Source organism: Heptranchias perlo, chromosome 1, assembly GCF_035084215.1.
Source record: "Heptranchias perlo isolate sHepPer1 chromosome 1, sHepPer1.hap1, whole genome shotgun sequence".
Lineage (NCBI taxonomy): Eukaryota > Metazoa > Chordata > Chondrichthyes > Hexanchiformes > Hexanchidae > Heptranchias > Heptranchias perlo.
In genome coordinates, this window is record NC_090325.1 from 93,301,805 (window position 1) to 93,319,793 (window position 17,989).

Consider the following 17,989-nt stretch of genomic DNA (forward strand, 5'->3'; position numbering starts at 1 on the left):
TAAGCTGAATTTAATTTTGAGGGAGAAGCGCTTGCCTGGGTGAGTGGCATCAAAACCACAATAAGAAAGATGGTAGTTTCCTATATTCTGAAGGTGTATCATCTCTCCCACCATAAAGGAAAATTCTATAAGCAAGGTATTAATGGTATTAATTTTAGACAATGAATAATCCTACACAAGCGGAAATATTGTTCTGTCCTCCACAGGGCGAGGCGGGGTACACATGAAGTTAGGGAACTCAAGAAAGCAGCAAAGTACCAAGTTTATTTCATGACTAAAGATTTCACACATGACCCCTCCTAATTTCAGAGTCATCTGAACAGTCCTGTTGTGCTTTCTGTATTCATACAGCGGGTGTGAGGAACAATTTTTAAAAAAAATTCTGACTTGAAAAATTTATATTTAATGGACATTAATCCAGACAGAGCACTTAAATATCCCATTATTTTTTCCTCTGATTTGTGACACAACTGGCTGCCACCTTCAAAATCCAATTGTTACGATCAAGTATTGAAGTTTCCTGAGTCACTTCAGAGTTACTGCAGTAAATGAAGCAAACGTTTTAGCTGCAATTTTATCTCATGTAAAATTATTTTGAGTGAAGTGGAATAAAGTTTATTTCTCACTGGCCTGAACACCAATTATACAAACAAAACATTCTTTTTGTGACACAATACAGCAATATCTGAATTTTCTGCTAATTTTCTTAAGCATGAAATGCATGAGACTGAATTAGACTCATTAAAAATATAAGGAGTCTTACAGCACCAGCTTATAGTCCAACAGCTTTATTTGAAATCACAAGCTTTCGGAGCTTTCCTCCTTCATCAGGTGAGTGTAGGATTCCATAAAGGTGCAGCATATATAGTCAGAGAACAATGCCTGGTGATTACAGATAATCTTTCCAACTGCCCGTTCTCACACCTCGGCAGAGATATAATCAAAGCAATCAAAGGAGTTGAATGGTGTTCAGACAGAGAAACATTACATACAAGACTACTGAATACACAAACGGTCAGAACACAAAGACAGAAAGAGAGAGAGAGAGAGACACCCGAAAGGCAGAAAGAGAGAATGACCAGTTGTATTAAAAACAGATAACATTTGTTCGCTGGTGGGGTTACATGTAGCGTGACATGAACCCAAGATCCCGGTGGAGGCCGTCCTCATGGGTGCGGAACTTGGCTACCAATTTCTGCTCGATGATTTTGCGTTGTCGTGTGTCTCGAAGGCTGCCTTGGAGAACGCTTACCCGAAGATCGGAGGCTGAATGTCCTTGACTGCTGAAGTGTTTGACGGCATCGCTGCAACAGCATCAGTACTCAACACCAACAACAGTCAATCTCCAGACGCCATCCTACAACTCATCCGCTTCATCCTGGATCACAATGTCTTCACCTTCAATAACCAGTTCTTTACCCAAACACACGGAACAGCCATGGGGACCAAACTCGCACCCCAATACGCCAACATTTTCATGCACAAGTTCGAGCACGACTTCTTCACTGCACAGGACCTCCAACCAGCGCTATACACCAGATACATCGACGACATTTTCTTCCTATGGACCCACAGCGAAGAATCACTGAAGAGACTACACGATAACATCAACAAGTTCCATCCCACCATCAAACTCACCATGGACAACTCCTCAGAATCGGTTTCATTCTTGGACACACGAATCTCCATCAAAAACGGGCACCTCAGCACCTCACTCTACCGCAAGCCCACAGACAGCCTCACGATGCTCCACTTTTCCAGCTTCCACCCTAACCATGTCAAAGAGGCCATCCCCTATGGACAGGCCCTGCGAATACACAGGATTTGCTCAGACGAGGAGGAACGCAATGGACACCTACAGACGCTGAAAGCCGCCCTCGTAAGAATGGGATATGACGCTCGACTCGTCGATTGACAGTTCCGACGGGCCACAGCGAAAAATCGCATAGACCTCCTCAGAAGACAAACACGGGACACAACCAACAGAGTACCCTTCGTCGTCCAGTACTTCCCCAGAGCGGAGAAACTACGTCATGTTCTTCGCAGCCTTCAACATGTCATCGATGACGACGAACACCTCGCTATGGCCATCCCCACACCTCCACTACTCGCCTTCAAACAGCCACCCAACCTCAAACAGACCATCGCTCGCAGCAAATTACCCAGCTTTCAGGAGAACAGCGTCCACGACACCACACAACCCTGCCACGGCAACCTCTGCAAGACATGCCAGATCATCGACACAGATACCACCATCACACGAGAGGACACCACCCACCAGGTACATGGTTCATACTCCAGCGACTCGGCCAACGTTGTCTACCTCATACGTTGCAGGAAAGGATGCCCTGGAGCATGGTACATTGGCGAGACCATGCAGACGCTGCGACAACGGATGAACGGACACCGCGCAACAATCGCCAGACAGGAGGGTTCCCTCCCAGTCGGGGAACACTTCAGCAGTCAAGGACATTCAGCCTCCGATCTTCAGGTAAGCGTTCTCCAAGGCGGCCTTCGAGACACACGACAACGCAAAATCGTCGAGCAGAAATTGATAGCCAAGTTCCGCACCCATGAGGACGGCCTCAAACGGGATCTTGGGTTCATGTCACGCTACATGTAACCCCACCAGCGAAAAAAAGTTATCTGTTTTTAATACAACTGGTCATTCTCTCTTTTTCTGCCTTTCGGGTGTCTCTCTCTCTCTCTCTCTCTGTCTTTGTGTTCTGACCGATTGTGTATTCAGTAGTCTTGTATGTAATGTTTCTCTGTCTGAACATCATTCAACTCTTTTGATTGCTTTGATTATATCTCTGCCAAGGTGTGAGAACGGGCAGATGGAAAGATTATCTGTAATCACCAGGCATTGTTCTCTGACTATATATGCTGTACCTTTATGGAATCCTACACTCACCTGACGAAGGAGGAAAGCTCCGAAAGCTTGTGATTTCAAATAAAGCTGTTGGACTATAACCAGGTGTTGTAAGACTCCTTACATTTGTCCACTCCAGTCCATCACCGGCATCTCCACATCATTAAAAATAAGCAACGAGAGTCAAAACACTTAATATTGACTCTAGCTGTATTTTAAATAAGTTTACCTTAAATTGAGTTATTGGGGATAGAACAAGTACACAGTTCTACTTAAATGCTAGCCCCTCACCTGCTTTGTATGAAGAGCGCACCAGGGGTCCACTTGCTGTGTATAGGAATCCAAGCTCATTACCCACATTTTCCCAGTATTTAAACTTCTCTGGGGTTACATACTCATCCACCTATGGGAGGGGAATGGATATAGATTACAATGAATCAACAATCTAAAAGGACCATGCTGAAGAGATGGGCAAGTGTTTTTTTTAAAACAGCACGTTCAATCAATATTAATCAACTGGCTCATTAATAATCACTACTTGTCTCCTGGAGGTGCAGTAGGTGTGGCAGGTAGAGGATTTTTGTTGAAACCTTAAATAGCTCAAAAATACTGTTATTTTAATACTTGAGCATTTAAAAACTTTTCTTCATGGTCCTGCATTCACAGATGCCATGACTTCTGCAATTGTAAACAATTTTACAACACCAAGTTATAGTCCAACAATTTTATTTTAAAATCCACAAGCTTTCGGAGGCTTCCTCCTTCCTGAGGAAGGAGGAAGCCTCCGAAAGCTTGTGGATTTTAAAATAAAATTGTTGGACTATAACTTGGTGTTGTAAAATTGTTTACAATTGTCAACCCCAGTCCATCACCGGCATCTCCACATCATGACTTCTGCAGTTCTTAGTCCGTACTGGAGACATAGAAAAAATTATGTGTTAATTTTACAGGAAAATTACTAGACTCAAAGTGTGATAATACCTAAAAGACAGTCGTTTGGGGAAGAGTATAACTTCACAATTAGACTAGAGCATTGGCCTTTTACCTACTTAATATGAAGAGAACACCAGGGGCTATGTTTGCCTAAATAACAACAGTGATTCAACTTCAGAAGAAATGCAATTGGGACATCGGAGGCACTAAATAAAAGTAAGTCTTTACTTTCTTAGTTTGGGTGTAACATTACACTGGCAACACTGGGTTTAATTTGGGAACTATTGAAAAACAGAAATAGAAGTGGAAGTCAAACAGTGGCTTTCTACTACATTAGCAACGTTTAGAGATGATGTTGTGCAATTTTATGTAACAGGAAAAATCAAAACGTGGAACATTCATGTTGGAATTTCTTGTTTATAGTCCACAGATAACATCTCAGTAGTTTCTTCTTCCTGAACAAACTTACACTAGTTTTATAGTTACAGAACAATATACATACAAGAGCAAAGGTTAAAGAAACAAACATTAAAAGCTATTACTTGGTCACATAACTTTGACATTATACAGAAGACTTTCCCTTTGTCTTTAAGCTGTTTTCTCAAAACTTTTGGCCTACATAATAGATCTGTAAACATTAGTCAAGTAATTTGATTCGGCAGAAGGGAGTCAGTCAAGGTCTGAAAACACAGGCAAGTGACATCAAATGTTTGCATAAATTGTTTGTGTTAGAACATAAGAACATAGTTTACATGAGTTTATATTTGAAAACAAACCATAGTAAATACAAATTTAAAATTACGAGTCTCTTAATTTTTGTGACTTGAGGGTTTAAGAACATAAGAAATAGGAGCAGGAGTAGGCCAATCGGCCCCTTGAGCGTGCTCCGCCATTCAATAAGATCACGGCTGATCTGATCCCAACCTCAAATTTAAATTCATGTCCAATTTCCTGTCCGCTCCCCATAACCCCTAATTCCCTTTACTTCTAGGAAACTGTCTATTTCTGTTTTAAATTTATTTAATGATGTAGCTTCCACAGCTTCCTGGGGCAGCAAATTCCACAGACCTGCTACCCTCTGAGTGAAGAAGTTTCTCCTCATCTCAGTTTTGAAAGAGCAGCCCCTTATTCTAAGATTATGCCCCCTAGTTCTAGTTTCACCCATCCTTGGGAATATCCTCACCGCATCCACCCAATCAAGCCCCTTCACAATCTTATATGTTTCAATAAGATCGCCTCTCATTCTTCTGAACTCCAATGAGTAGAGTCCCAATCTACTCAACCTCTCCTCATATGTCCGCCCCCTCATCCCCGGGATTAACCGAGTGAACCTTCTTTGTACTGCCTCGAGAGCAAGTATGTCTTTTCTTAAGTATGGACACCAAAACTGTATGCAGTATTCCAGGTGCGGTCTCACCAATACCTTATATAACTGCAGCAATACCTCCTTGTTTTTATATTCTATCCCCCTAGCAATAAAAGCCAACATTCCGTTGGCCTTCTTGATCACCTGCTGCACCTGCATACTAACTTTTTGATCTTCTTGCACTAGGACCCCCAGATCCCTTTGTACTGCAGTACTTTCCAGTTTCTCGCCATTAAGATAATAACTTGCTCTCTGATTTTTCCTGCCAAAGTGCATAACCTCACATTTTCCAATATTGTATTGCATCTGCCAAATCTCCACCCACTCACCCAGCCTGTCTATATCCCCTTGTAGGTTTTTTATGTCCTCCTCACTCTCTACTTTCCCTCCCATCTTCGTATCATCTGCAAACTTTGATATGTTACACTCGGTCACCTCCTCCAAATCGTTAATGTAGATTGTAAAGAGTTGGGGACCCAGCACCGACCCCTGCGGAACACCACTGGCTACTGGTTGCCAGTCCGAGAATGAACCATTTATCCCAACTCTCTGCTTCCTGTTTGATAACCAATCCTCCACCCATGCCAGAATATTACCCCCAGTGGACAGTGAAATCAATTACAGGTTAGATAGCAATCTGAAGCAGTGTCATCATAATATAAAGCTACATTGCATCCTATCCACCTTTGATCATACTTGACACATTTAGCAGACCACTAAGTGTTACACTCAACAACTCAATTTCCAGAATTTGTCCCAGAGAAGTAACAGTTAACCCTTTGCCATTGACCCCCTTGCCCTCTCATCTACTTACACTGCCAACACTCTCCTCCTCCCCTCCACATAAGACACCAGCAAATCTCACAAACACAAGCAAAAGGACCCACAAAAAAACACAGAAAATGCCGGAGAAATTGAAGCCTAGGCTTTCCAGTCCCATTCCATTGGTTTCCTGGCAGATCTGGGACAGATGGGACTGGAAATGTGCTCAGGCACACATTCTGCAAATGTCCCCAGAGTTTCCAGAGGGCAATCTTGACTCCAAATGCACCTGTCCATATGTGTGTGGGTGGGTGCGTGCAAATCTGCAGTGTTTCCCAACATTTGCATTGCTCCAACGCTGGATGTTGGGGCCACCTGTTAGGCCTGGCATTCAAATGTCATTGGAATGGACCTCGGACAACGTACTTTCAAAGCTCAGCTGTGCACAGGCCCCAGTAAGAAAAGATGGGTCCACAGACTGTGCACTGGCTGTTTTAGGACCTGTTTCTCCCCTTTGACTCGTGCAATTTTCCAGTAGAGATATGTTAATGCCCCCAGGCTGAAAATACAACCAGGATCAGGAGGCATTTCAGGGGTGGATGGGAGTCTTGGAGATGTACCTTAATTAAGATGGGTGAGGTGGAAAGCCTAGGGCAGCATCTGAATTAGAAAGATGGGTTCATGTTTCAAATCAATCCTTCATCAGAACTCAAAATTTACAAACAGAATCCCAAAACTTTTATCAGAAAAACAAACAAAAAAAAAATCCATTCTCCTTCACTGGATGAGGAATAGGAGGGTTGTGGGAAGGGGCCCTAAATTGTGTCTTTTCACCCCCTTCCTCTGTGCGTACTTCAGCACGAAGCTCCATTGACAATAGCCAAACAGTTCATTCGATTCCAGTCTAGACTGGTGGGATGAAATGTCCTGTCTGCTGGCTGAAACGAGTTCTTATTTGAAATTAACATGGGCAGCCTTAACCACTGTTTGGTGGATACAGATACACACCATAAAATTTTCCATAATTTGCAACTGAACTGTAATCTCACTCACAGAGGCCACAGGGATGGGTGATGTGTGAAATGATGGGGGAAAACACGTGTTCTTCTAAGGCTGGAGTTTTAAGCATATTGCTGTATCTGAGTCAAGGGAGTTTTACTCTGCATCTAGCCAACTAACCTAGGAGTTCCTAATGCTGATAGTGAGAAAAGTTAGTTATTCCACAGCACTGACATGCATCATGTCGATCAACGCAAGAACTCACCACTAAAACTCGAAAAAACAAGGAAAGAATTGTGTTCCAAGTTGACATGGACCAACAATACAGAGTGCTTGTCCCAGTCCATTGAGATGGTCTTACAGTAACATAAAACGATGCTCCAAATTTTTCATGAGTGCCACAACAATTTATAAATCTCATCCCAGTCTGTGCAATATGTACGCAGGACAGATACAGTCCCTGACCTACGTTCTTACCTTTAGGTGTCGTTTTGTCGGTTGCATGTATTGTCCTAACGTTACACAATCCACACCAGCCTCTCGTAGTTCTGTGCGAGAGAGAATAAAGATCTTTACGAACATACAAATTAAGAGCAGGAGTAGGCCATTCGGCCCCTCGAGCCTGCTGTGCCATTTGATAAGATCATGGCTGATCTGATTGTGACCTCAACCCTACTTTCCCGTCTACCTACTATAACCTCTGACTCCCTTGTTAATCAGGAATCTATCTAACTCAGCCTTAAAAATATTCAATGACCCTGCCTCCACCGCTCTCTGGGGAAGGGAGTTCCACAGACTCACGACCCTCAGAGAAAAAATTTCTCCTCATCTCCGTTTTAAATGGGAGACCCCTTATTTTTAACTGTGGCCCCTAGTTCTAGTTTCTCCCACAAGGGGAAACATCCTCTCCGCATCTACCCCTTCTAGTCCCCTCAGGATCTTATATGTTTCAATAAGATCACCTCTCATTCTTCTAAACTCCAATGTATACAGGCCCAACTTGTCCAACCTTCCCTCATAAGATAACCCCCTCATCCCAGGAATCAGTTGAGTGAACCTTCTCTGAACCGCCTCCAAAGCAATTATGTCCTTTCTTAAATAAGGAGGCCAAAACTGCACACAGTATTCTAGATGTGGCCTCACCAATGCCCTGTACAACGTTAGCAAAATATCTCTACTTTTATATTCCATTCCCCTTGCCATAAATGAAAACATTCCATTTGCCTTCCTAATCACTTGCTGTACCTGCATACTAACTTTTAGTGATTCATGTACTAGGACACCCAGATCCCTCTGTACCTCAGAGTTTTGCAATCTCTCTCCATTTAAATAATATACTGCTTTTCTATTCCTCCTGCCAAAGTGGACAAGTTCACATTTTCCCACATTATACTCCATCTGCCAAATTTTTGCCCACTCACTTAACCTATCTATATCCCTTTGCAGACTGCTTATGTCCTCTTCACAACTTACTTTCCTACCTACTTTTGTGTCATCAGCAAATTTAGCAACCATACATTCGGTCCCTTCACCCAAGTCATTGATATAAGATTGTAAATAGTTGAGGCCCAAGCACTGATCCCTGTGGCACTCCACTCGTTACATCTTGCCAACCTGAAAATTACCCATTTATGTCTACTCTCTGTTTCCTGTTAGCTAACTAATCCTTTATCCATGCTAATATGTTACCCCCTACACCATGAGCTCTTATTTTGTGTAGTAGCCTTTGATGTGGCACCTTGTCAAAAGCCTTCTGGAAATCCAAGTACACCACATCCACAGGATCCCCTTTATCCACATTGCTTGTTACTTCCTCAAAGAACTCTAATAAGTTAATCAAACACGATTTCCCTTTCACAAAGCAATGTTGACTCTGCCTGATTGCACTGAGATTTTCTAAGTGCCCTGCTATAACCTCCTTAATAACAGATTCTAGCATTTTCCCTATGACAGATGTTAAGCTAACTGGCCTGTAGTGTCCTGCTTTCTGACTCCCTCCTTTCTTGAATAGAGGAGTTACATTCGCTATTTTCCAATCAGATGGGACCCTTCCAGAATCTAGGGAATTTTGGAAAATTAATACCAATGGATCTACTATCTCTGCAGCCACTTTTTTTTTTAAGACCCTAGGATAAGTCTGTCAGGACCTGGGGACTGGTCAGCTTTTAGTTCTAATAATTTTTTCAAAACCCTTTTCCTGGTGATTGTAAATGTTTAAAGTTCCTCCCTCCCTTTCACCTCTCAATTCACAATTATTTCTGGCATGTTATTTGTATCCTCTACAGTGAAGACGGACGCAAAATAGCTGTTCAATTCATCCGCCATTTCCTTATTCTCCATTATTAATTCTCCAGACTCACTCTCTAGAGAACCAATGCTCACTTTACTTATTCTTTTCCTTTTTAAATACCTGTAGAAACTCTTACTATCTGTTTTTATATTCCTAGCTAGCTTTCTCTCGTACTCTAATTTCTCCCTCCTTATTATTCTTTTAGTCATTCTTTGCTGTTTTTTATATTCTGTCCAATCTTTTATCCTGCCACTAATCTTCGCAGAATTATATGCTTTTTCTTTTAATTTGATACTATCTTTAACTTCCTTAGTTAGCCAAGGATGGTATGTCCTCCCCCTAGAGTCTTTCTTTCTCACTGGAAAGTATCTTTGCTGAGTGTTATGAAATATCTCATTAAATGTCTGCCACTGCATCTCTACTGACCTATCCCTTAACCTAATTTCCCAGTTTACTTTAGCCAGCTCTGTTTTCATGCCCTCATAATTGCCCTTATTTAAGTTTAAAACACTAGTCTTAGACTTACTCTTCTCTCCCCCAAACTGAATGTGAAATTCAATCATATTGTGATCACTGCTACCTAGAGGCTCCTTTACAATAAGGTCATTAATTAATCCTGTCTCTCATTACACATTATCAGATCTAGAATAGCCTGCTCTCTGGTTGGCTCTAGAACGTGCTGCTCTAAGAAACTGTCCAGAAAGCACTCTATGAACTCATCTTCCAGGCTACCTTTGCCAATCAGATTCTTCCAATCTATATGTAGATTAAAATCACCCATGATTATCACTGTTCCTTTCTCACAAGCCCCCATTATTTCTTCCTGTATACCCTGTCCCACAGTGTGATTATTGTTAGGGGGCCTATAAACTACTCCCACAAGTGACTTCTTGCCACTACTATTTCTTATCTCTACCCAAACTAATTCTACATCTTGGTCTTTAGAAATAAGGTTATTTCTCTCTATTATACTCATGTCATCCTTAATTAACAGAGCTACCCCTCCACCTTTTCCTAGCTTCCTGTCCTTCCGAAATGTCAAGTACCCTTGAATATTCAGGTTCCAGCCTTTGTCATCTTGCAGCCACGTCTCTGTAATGGCTATCAGATCGTACATATTTATTTCAATTTGAGCTGTCAATTCATCCATTTTGTTACGAATGCTACGCGCATTCAGATACAAAGCCTTTAGTGCTGTCTTCTTACTATTTTTGCAACCTCTAGCCTTATCTGCTGGCGCACTCTTAAGTTTGCATGCTCTGTCCCTTCCTGCCACTCTCTGATTATCAATCCCTTATTGCTACCTTGCTCTCTTGCCTCGTCTTCTTTCTTTAATTTATCACATCTTCCCTTACTTGATCTTTCGCCCCCACTATTTAATTTAAAGCCCTCTCTACTGCCCTAGTTATACGATTCGCCAGAACACTGGCTCCAGCGCGGTTCAGATGAAGGCCGTCCCAATGGTACACCTCCCACCTTCCCCAGTACTGGTGCCAGTGCCCCATTAATTGAAACCCATTTCTCCGACACCAATCTTTGAGTCACGAATTTAACTCTAATCTTATTTACCCTATGCCAATTTGCTTGTGTCTCAGGTAATAATCCAGAGATTATTACCTTTGAACTCATTACCAGAGACCAAAGTTTTGTAGTTCTAGTGACTCTGACTAGTTGCATCACTGCTTCATAGCTGCAAGCCACTATCATCCTCATCTTTGTTTACCTACTTATTTTGAAAATACTAGTCACAGTATTTATTTTGTCAATCATGCAGAGCTCCTGCTTAACCAGCAGTGAAATGTTATTAAATTGAATACTCTAAGACTGGTTTGTTATTCTGACTTTAAAACACTGATAGGTAGATTGTTTAAAAATATACATTCAATAATTAGGAATGTCAGATCCTGACATGAAAAGTCTACATGGAAGAAAATATTAAAGAAATGAAAGAATGCTTAAAAGCGCCACACTGACACACCTGCAGATACAGAACACATGTGGGAGAGTTGAACGCTCATCCCATTACTACTGTGAGCTACTTAAGGTAAGAATCCAAATTACTGGAACTGTGCTCTGAAGTTAGAGTCTGTGGTCTTAAAATCAATCTGTGGTTACTAGGCACCAATTAGTTTTCATGTTATTGATAATATTAGTCAGGTTAATAACTTAATAAAGCAGCTGATAAGTATTAAAATGAAAACAGAAAAGCATCACATTTTGAAAAGCTGTCTATTTTGTTCTCTCTCACCTTTCAGTGTTGTATACACCTGTTCATCTGTCTCGCCTAGTCCCAACATTATGGATGTTTTTGAAAGAAGACTAGGTTTTACCTTCTTTGCATGTTTTAATACACTCAGCGATTGGTCAAACTTTGCCCGAGGGTCTCGAACAGTCCTAAAGAGATCAATGAAATAGTGTGACCATCTTACCCGGTCACAAATTAAGGGAAAAAATAAGATAGCCTTACATCTTCTCCACTTCAAATATTTATCCAATTTTCCCTTAGAAGAAGCAATTGTCTCTGCCTTAAGCACTCCCTGTGGACAAGCACTTCATGCTCCAACAACTGTGTGTGTAAAGAAATTTCTCCTAATCTCTCTCATGACAATTTGTAATTGATAGCCCCTCCTTACTGACTCCCCAACCACAGCAAATAGTCTTTCCTTATTCACTATATCAAAACTCTTCATAATTCAAATAAGCTCTCCTCTTAGCATTCTCTGCTCTCACGGAGATGGTCCCAGTATTTCAAGTCTCTCTTCATAGCTATTGTTTCACTCCATTCCTTCACCCAAGTTATGAATGTATATGAGGCCCTAGTTGCAGATCCCTGGGGTATACCACTTGTCATATCCCGCCAATAGAGAGCATTCAGTGTAGATTATTCTTCAATGTTCTTTCTATAATGGGGCACCCAAAACTGAACACAGTATTCTAACTTCCTGGGATTTTTGCGCTGCTCTGCCTCTCCCTTTGCCGAAAGAGTGATCACTTTATTATGACAGTTCCGCCCCCATTAAGATGAATGGTGATTGCAAATTTGCTGAACAAACGCTATTGATTGCTGCTGCTACTTAGACTGTCAAAGAATGGCGCTGGTGGGCTTTCTAACTTTAGTTAATGCTGCCATGATTTAGATAATTAAAATTTGAAGCCAATGTAGTTATTTGAAGCATCTACCATCACTACCGACATATAGGTGCCTCCGATTCCTTCCTTTTATGTCTAAATGTAAAATAATTCGTTATGGTACCAAGAAACCATACAGAATTAACTATATGATCACAAAAGCTCAGAAATGATTTTGCCATATGAAACTGAGAATTGTTTCAATTGAAATCTCATTTTTCCAGGATATAGTTTTTGTTTTTTTAAAAATTCTTTATGGGGGGGGGGGGGGGGAGGAGGGGGATGCTTACCTTTAGGTCGATTAAGAAAGAAATTGAACAAAAATATTACTCTCAAAACTTCATTCCCCAAAAAACAAGGAAGCAATGAATGTTTGCCTAGTGTCCTTAACCTTTGTATGAGGAATCAATAAACTGTAGATGTTAGAAACCATGGGTCATGTTGCGATCTATCAGATGATTAGTGGTATTAGAACCAGTGGTGAAGTCTGACCTGTTCAATGGTTTCCCAGCTAAAGGCAGGGTTAGATGCATGAGCATGGGCAGCCACAAAAGGACAAGATAAAATGTCAAAATGGAGGGGGAGGGGGGTGGGGAAAGAGAAATCGTTTGATTAAATAACTTATAAGAAACACGCTCACATTCATACCTCTGCAGTTCCCGGACAGTCTCCACATTGTGTGCGTATACGTCAAGTCCTGAGACAGCGACTGTTTCAACAGCTTTTAGGTCACCTCCGAAGTCGGGGGTCAGGCATTCCACTATAATTTTGGAATGTCTACAGAAACAATTGCAAGGTTATATGGTCTGGAAGACCCACAAATTACAACAATGAAAATCTACGAAGGATAACACCAAATTGCCATAAAATCTGAAAGATCAAATAGATTTCCATGGGCCATGTAGTGTACATCTATTATTAAAAGAAATTTTGTACAGATAAACTTTTTAGGATATGGCCAAATTCACCCATTTTGAAAATGAAAGGTGACCATGAAAGCAAAGGGTTAAAGGCAATTTCAGGTGTTCTTCAACTTCCTGACAAAGATTTCGCTACAACCTTTTCAATTTGGCCAGCTATTTTTATTTCTAATTGCTTGAATCTTAAAGCATTTTTTCTTGTACTAGGCCAGGGAAGTTATCTTGAGTAAAAATTACAAATAAATTAAATAGCTTCACCTTTCTTTTAATCGTGATACCGTCGCTGCAAAGTGTTTTGCTCCACCATCTGGAAGATCTGTGGAAAAGCAGCAAGTCACATGACAGCAGTAGTTATTCTACACCATAATCCTACTTTTATTGTATTAAAATATTCTAAGTTTAGTCAAACAACAACAAAAGGGCCATCTATGATTACAACAATTTCTGTCATTGTCCTTCCCATCAACAGAGCATCCAGGAGACAACATGTACACAGATGTCCAACTACCATTGGGCAGAATCCCATTTTGATGTAAAAGTCTTCAGGCTTTCCAAGAGTGTTATAGAGCAAGATTTCAATTAATCTATTTCAATATTGTTAACTCACTTTACACAGCCCATGGCAGACTTAAGAGAACTGGATTTATTGATCAATGTGTTAGAAGTCTAGGGACTATGTATTCAAAACCCACAAGAGCCTGCACCTGAATGACTCAACAGTTGTGCTGCTAATGCCATTTTTTTCACAGGTTATATCCAGAGACTTACTCAGTGCAATTGGCAGTTGTAGTGTACGTGGTTTTTGGTGTGAAATCAAAGTAGCCATTATTAAGGTTCAACCGCAGGGCATTCACACAACGGGAGACATTCTTTGTAACAAAGCGTTTAATATACGGTTATAATATCCTCTACTTCTGTTGCTAGAAAGTTTAGATTTTTCCTTCCCCAAAATTTTGAAGAGCTAGTTGGCTTGACAATTCAAATAAATAAGAGGCATGGGGTGAAAAGGGAGGGCTAGCTGTGAGGAAAGTTCAAGTAGGAATGGATGTTTTTTTCTTTTGATTCTTGGGTTGTAGGTGTCGCCAGAGTGGCTGGCATTTATTGTCCATCCATAGTTGCCATCTAGAAGGTGATGGTGGACCATCTTCTTAAACTGCTGCAGTCTGTGTAGTGAGAGTACTCCCACAATGCTTTTAGGTAGGGAGTTCCAGGATTTTGATCCAGTGGTGATGAAGGAACGCCGATATATGTTGAAGCCAGGACTGACTTCGAGGGGAACTTGGAGGTGCTGCCCTTGTCCTTCTACGTGGTGGAGATTGTAGATTTGGGAGGTGCCTTGGCAAGTTGCTGCAGTGAATCCTGTAGATAGTACGCACTGCAGCCACGATCCACACAGTGGTGGATGTATGGCGCAAAAACCAAAGAGTGGGGTCAGAGGGGGAGAGAGCACGGACGTTGGTGTGGAGAGAAAACCAAAGGCAGGCCACTGCAAAGACCAGGGAGGAGGCCAGATGAGAAAGCCCATATCGTGCCTGGGATCTAAAATTAAAACAGCACTGAAGTTGTTACCTCTTGCCAAGGTCACAAATTCCTGAATCTTTGTTCGGGTCTTAGTTGAATTTCTTTTTCTCCTCAATTTGATATTCGTAATAAAATTGTATTAATATGTATAATAATAACAGCATACCATACAAAGGTCTTAATAATGGGGGAAAAAATGAGTGATTAACAAACATTTTCCATACAGCTCACCATCTCTGTCCACAGAGGTCAGCACAACATAGTCAAGGCCCCACTCTGCTATTGCGTTTGCCGTGTTGAATGGTTCGTCTGGATCTAATGGTGGAGGCTTTCGACTGGTTTTTACTGAACAGAAACGGCAGCCTCTTGTGCAGGTGTCACCCATTAACTGACAAGAGAAAACAAGGTACAAATAAACATTGAAGAAAAACCAGTAACTTTCATTTTATTCATCAAGGTAAAGTGGAATCCTTCAATTCTTTGAAGTGCATCACTGCTAAAGTATCAAAATGACACTTAAAAATGATATATCCACATTTATTTGTTGAGCACATAAAAACATTTCAGGATTGCACAACATAATTCAAATACATTTTACCAAAAAACTTCCAGAACCACACTCTGTATTGAGCCCCAAATGAAATACTAGAATAAATCCAAGTCATTTTCACCTGCTATTTAATATGGCTCTCGACAGGGACACAAAACCGAATCGAGACTGCATTTTAAGCTCTGCCAATGGCTCATTGGGTAAATGCAACACCACATGTTCTACTGACTCACACATGCAGAAAGGTGCCAGGACCAATCTCTGGTCTAGTCAACTAATTGATCTCAGCTAGGGCAACGGTGAGGGGGGCATAATTGGCCACAGGGGAAAAAAAAGCCAACTAATCCTGCTGGAAAGTACAAGGATCTCGGGTGATGGCAGGATCTGACTTGGCTGTGTTGCCGCTGAGGTTGAGCAGCCTGCTCTCACTGTCTAGCCTCTCACATGGGCGAGGTACTGGAGTGTATGCTACACCCATGAAATTATTATTCAGTATGAGTTAGCTTCACCAAGTGAGGAGAGATTGTATCTTATGGGGATAACTCAACAGGAAAAGACAAAGGCAGATTGAAGCTTGCCACCACCTTCCCAATGGTAATCTTTTGAAGAACTTTAACAGAAGATTTAAATGAACAGCCTAGTGTTTAGACACTTTAAAAATAACATTGCTGAAAATAACACACAAGACTTAGGAACTTCATTATTTAGGGATTAGCGAAAGAGTGGGAGAAAATGAGGATGATGCAGCACATTAGGGCACTAATATTGCGGTGTTCTACTAGGATGCTTATGCTGCATTCCTTCATCAAGTAACTGCATCTTTTTTTTATTAATCATGTAAGTTACATTTGTATTTATATTTGGAGGAATGTATCCATCTAATGCTGAGATTGCAGTATGGATTTCCAGTAGTTAAAGGAGTCAGATAGGTACAGTAATGGAGCATTAGACTCCCAACTAAGACACGCGAATTGTAATCTTAACTGGCATTTTCACTCAAGTTTTTACAGCTTCTTCCATGTTGCCTGGGAGAGAGCAAGGACTCTTCTTTTGCTACTCAACTATGCCCCCTTTGGAAATTAACCAAGCAGTAGCACTGTGCACCAACAAGGTGTCCTGATGGAGGACAGTGTGGAACTGGGGTGCTGCTGTGAAAGTTTGGGGAAAGTGATGGAGAAACAGTGATTTGACTTTAGAGCTGTCACAATTTTAAAAAATCGTTCATACATCTTACCATTATGGTGGCTGTAGCAGTGCCTTTCTCTCCCCCTCCCCAGCATTCTCCAATATTTGGGCATCTTGCCTCTTCACATACCTAAAAAAAAGCAAAAACCTCATCTAATAATCAGGTATTTAGTATGTGTTTGTGAATAAACACTCAATGAGGAACTATAAATTCTCATTCAGATTGCATAGATTTGAATTCGGGCCTGCAATGTCTTTCCAATTTGAATACTAGTTACAGACAAACTCTGGTAGTCACTAGCTGGATTGCCTCAGTGACAATTCACCCAAAACAAGCTGAAACATCTTTCACCTTGAAAAGTGCACTTCCTGTTGGCAAATATATAGTAGCATCAAAGGCCCAGGCCATGCTGTGCTCCTGATTGAAAGGTGACAGAATGAAGGTAGAAGTTCAGGGAAAAGGGTTCACTTCTTTAAAAAAAAACACCCACAAAGTTTCATACAATAGGGCAGCCATGTTTTTATAATTATTCAGACTGCATTTTGGTGGAAACTGGAGATATTGCATAAAATGTACATCACAGAAACAGGCCATTTGGCCCAACAGGTCCACGCCGGTGTTTATGCTCCACATGAGCCTCCTCCCACCCTTCTTCATCTAACCCCATCAACATATCCTTCTATTCCTTTCTCCCTCATGTGTTTATCTCGCTTCCCTTTAAATGCACCAATGCTAGTCGCCTCAACTACTCCTTGTGGTAGCGAGTTCCACATTCTAACCACTCTCTTCGTAAAGAAGTTTCTCCTGAATTCCCTATTGGATTTTATTATTAGTGACTATCTTATATTAATGGCCCCGAGTTCTGGTCTCCCTGCAAGTGGAAACATCTTCTCTATATCTACCCTATCAAATCCTTTCATAATCTTAAAGACTTCTATCAGGTCATCTCTCAGCCTTCTCTTTTCTAGAGAAAACAGCCCCAGCCTGTTCAATGTTTCCTACTAGGTAAATCCTCAGTTCTGGTATCATCCTAGTAAATCTTTTTTGCACCTTCTCCATATTTCTTTGCATATTATCCTTTTTATAATATGGAGACCAGAACTGTTCACAGCACTCCAAGTGTGGTCTAACCAAGGTTCTATACAAGTTTAAGATAATTTCTCTGCTTTTCAATTCTATCCCTCTAGAAATGAACCCCAGAGCTTGGTATGCTTTTTTTTAAAAATGGCCTTATCAACCTGCGTTGCTTTTAGTGATTTGTGCATCTGTACCCCCAGATCCCTCTGCTCCTCTACCTCATTTACGCTCTTATTATCCAAGCAGTACGTGGCCTCCTTATTCTTCCTGCCAAATTGTACCACCTCACACTTATTTATATTGAAATTCATTTGCCAATTACAAGCCCATTCTGCAAGTTTATTAATGTCTCCCTGTATTTAGTTGCAGACCTCCTCAGTATTA

The 17,989-nt window shown here is 41.1% G+C and overlaps 1 protein-coding gene across 2 annotated transcripts in view; it reads right to left on the reverse strand.

Annotated features, from left to right (window-relative positions):
• lias (lipoic acid synthetase) overlaps window positions 1–17,989 on the reverse strand; it is a 50,903-nt gene that overhangs the window by 6,009 nt on the left and 26,905 nt on the right. The window contains exons 4-10 of one of the 2 annotated variants that reach the window (XM_067988618.1): window positions 16,577–16,657; window positions 15,024–15,180; window positions 13,530–13,587; window positions 13,000–13,128; window positions 11,471–11,616; window positions 7,410–7,480; window positions 3,164–3,275 (exon numbers count right to left, since the gene is read on the reverse strand). In XM_067988618.1, the coding sequence (XP_067844719.1) occupies window positions 3,164–3,275; window positions 7,410–7,480; window positions 11,471–11,616; window positions 13,000–13,128; window positions 13,530–13,587; window positions 15,024–15,180; window positions 16,577–16,657 (754 nt within the window). Of the gene's footprint in view, window positions 1–3,163; window positions 3,276–7,409; window positions 7,481–11,470; window positions 11,617–12,999; window positions 13,129–13,529; window positions 13,588–15,023; window positions 15,181–16,576; window positions 16,658–17,989 lie in introns of those variants that run through there. The other variant, XM_067988625.1, reaches the window with a different exon arrangement.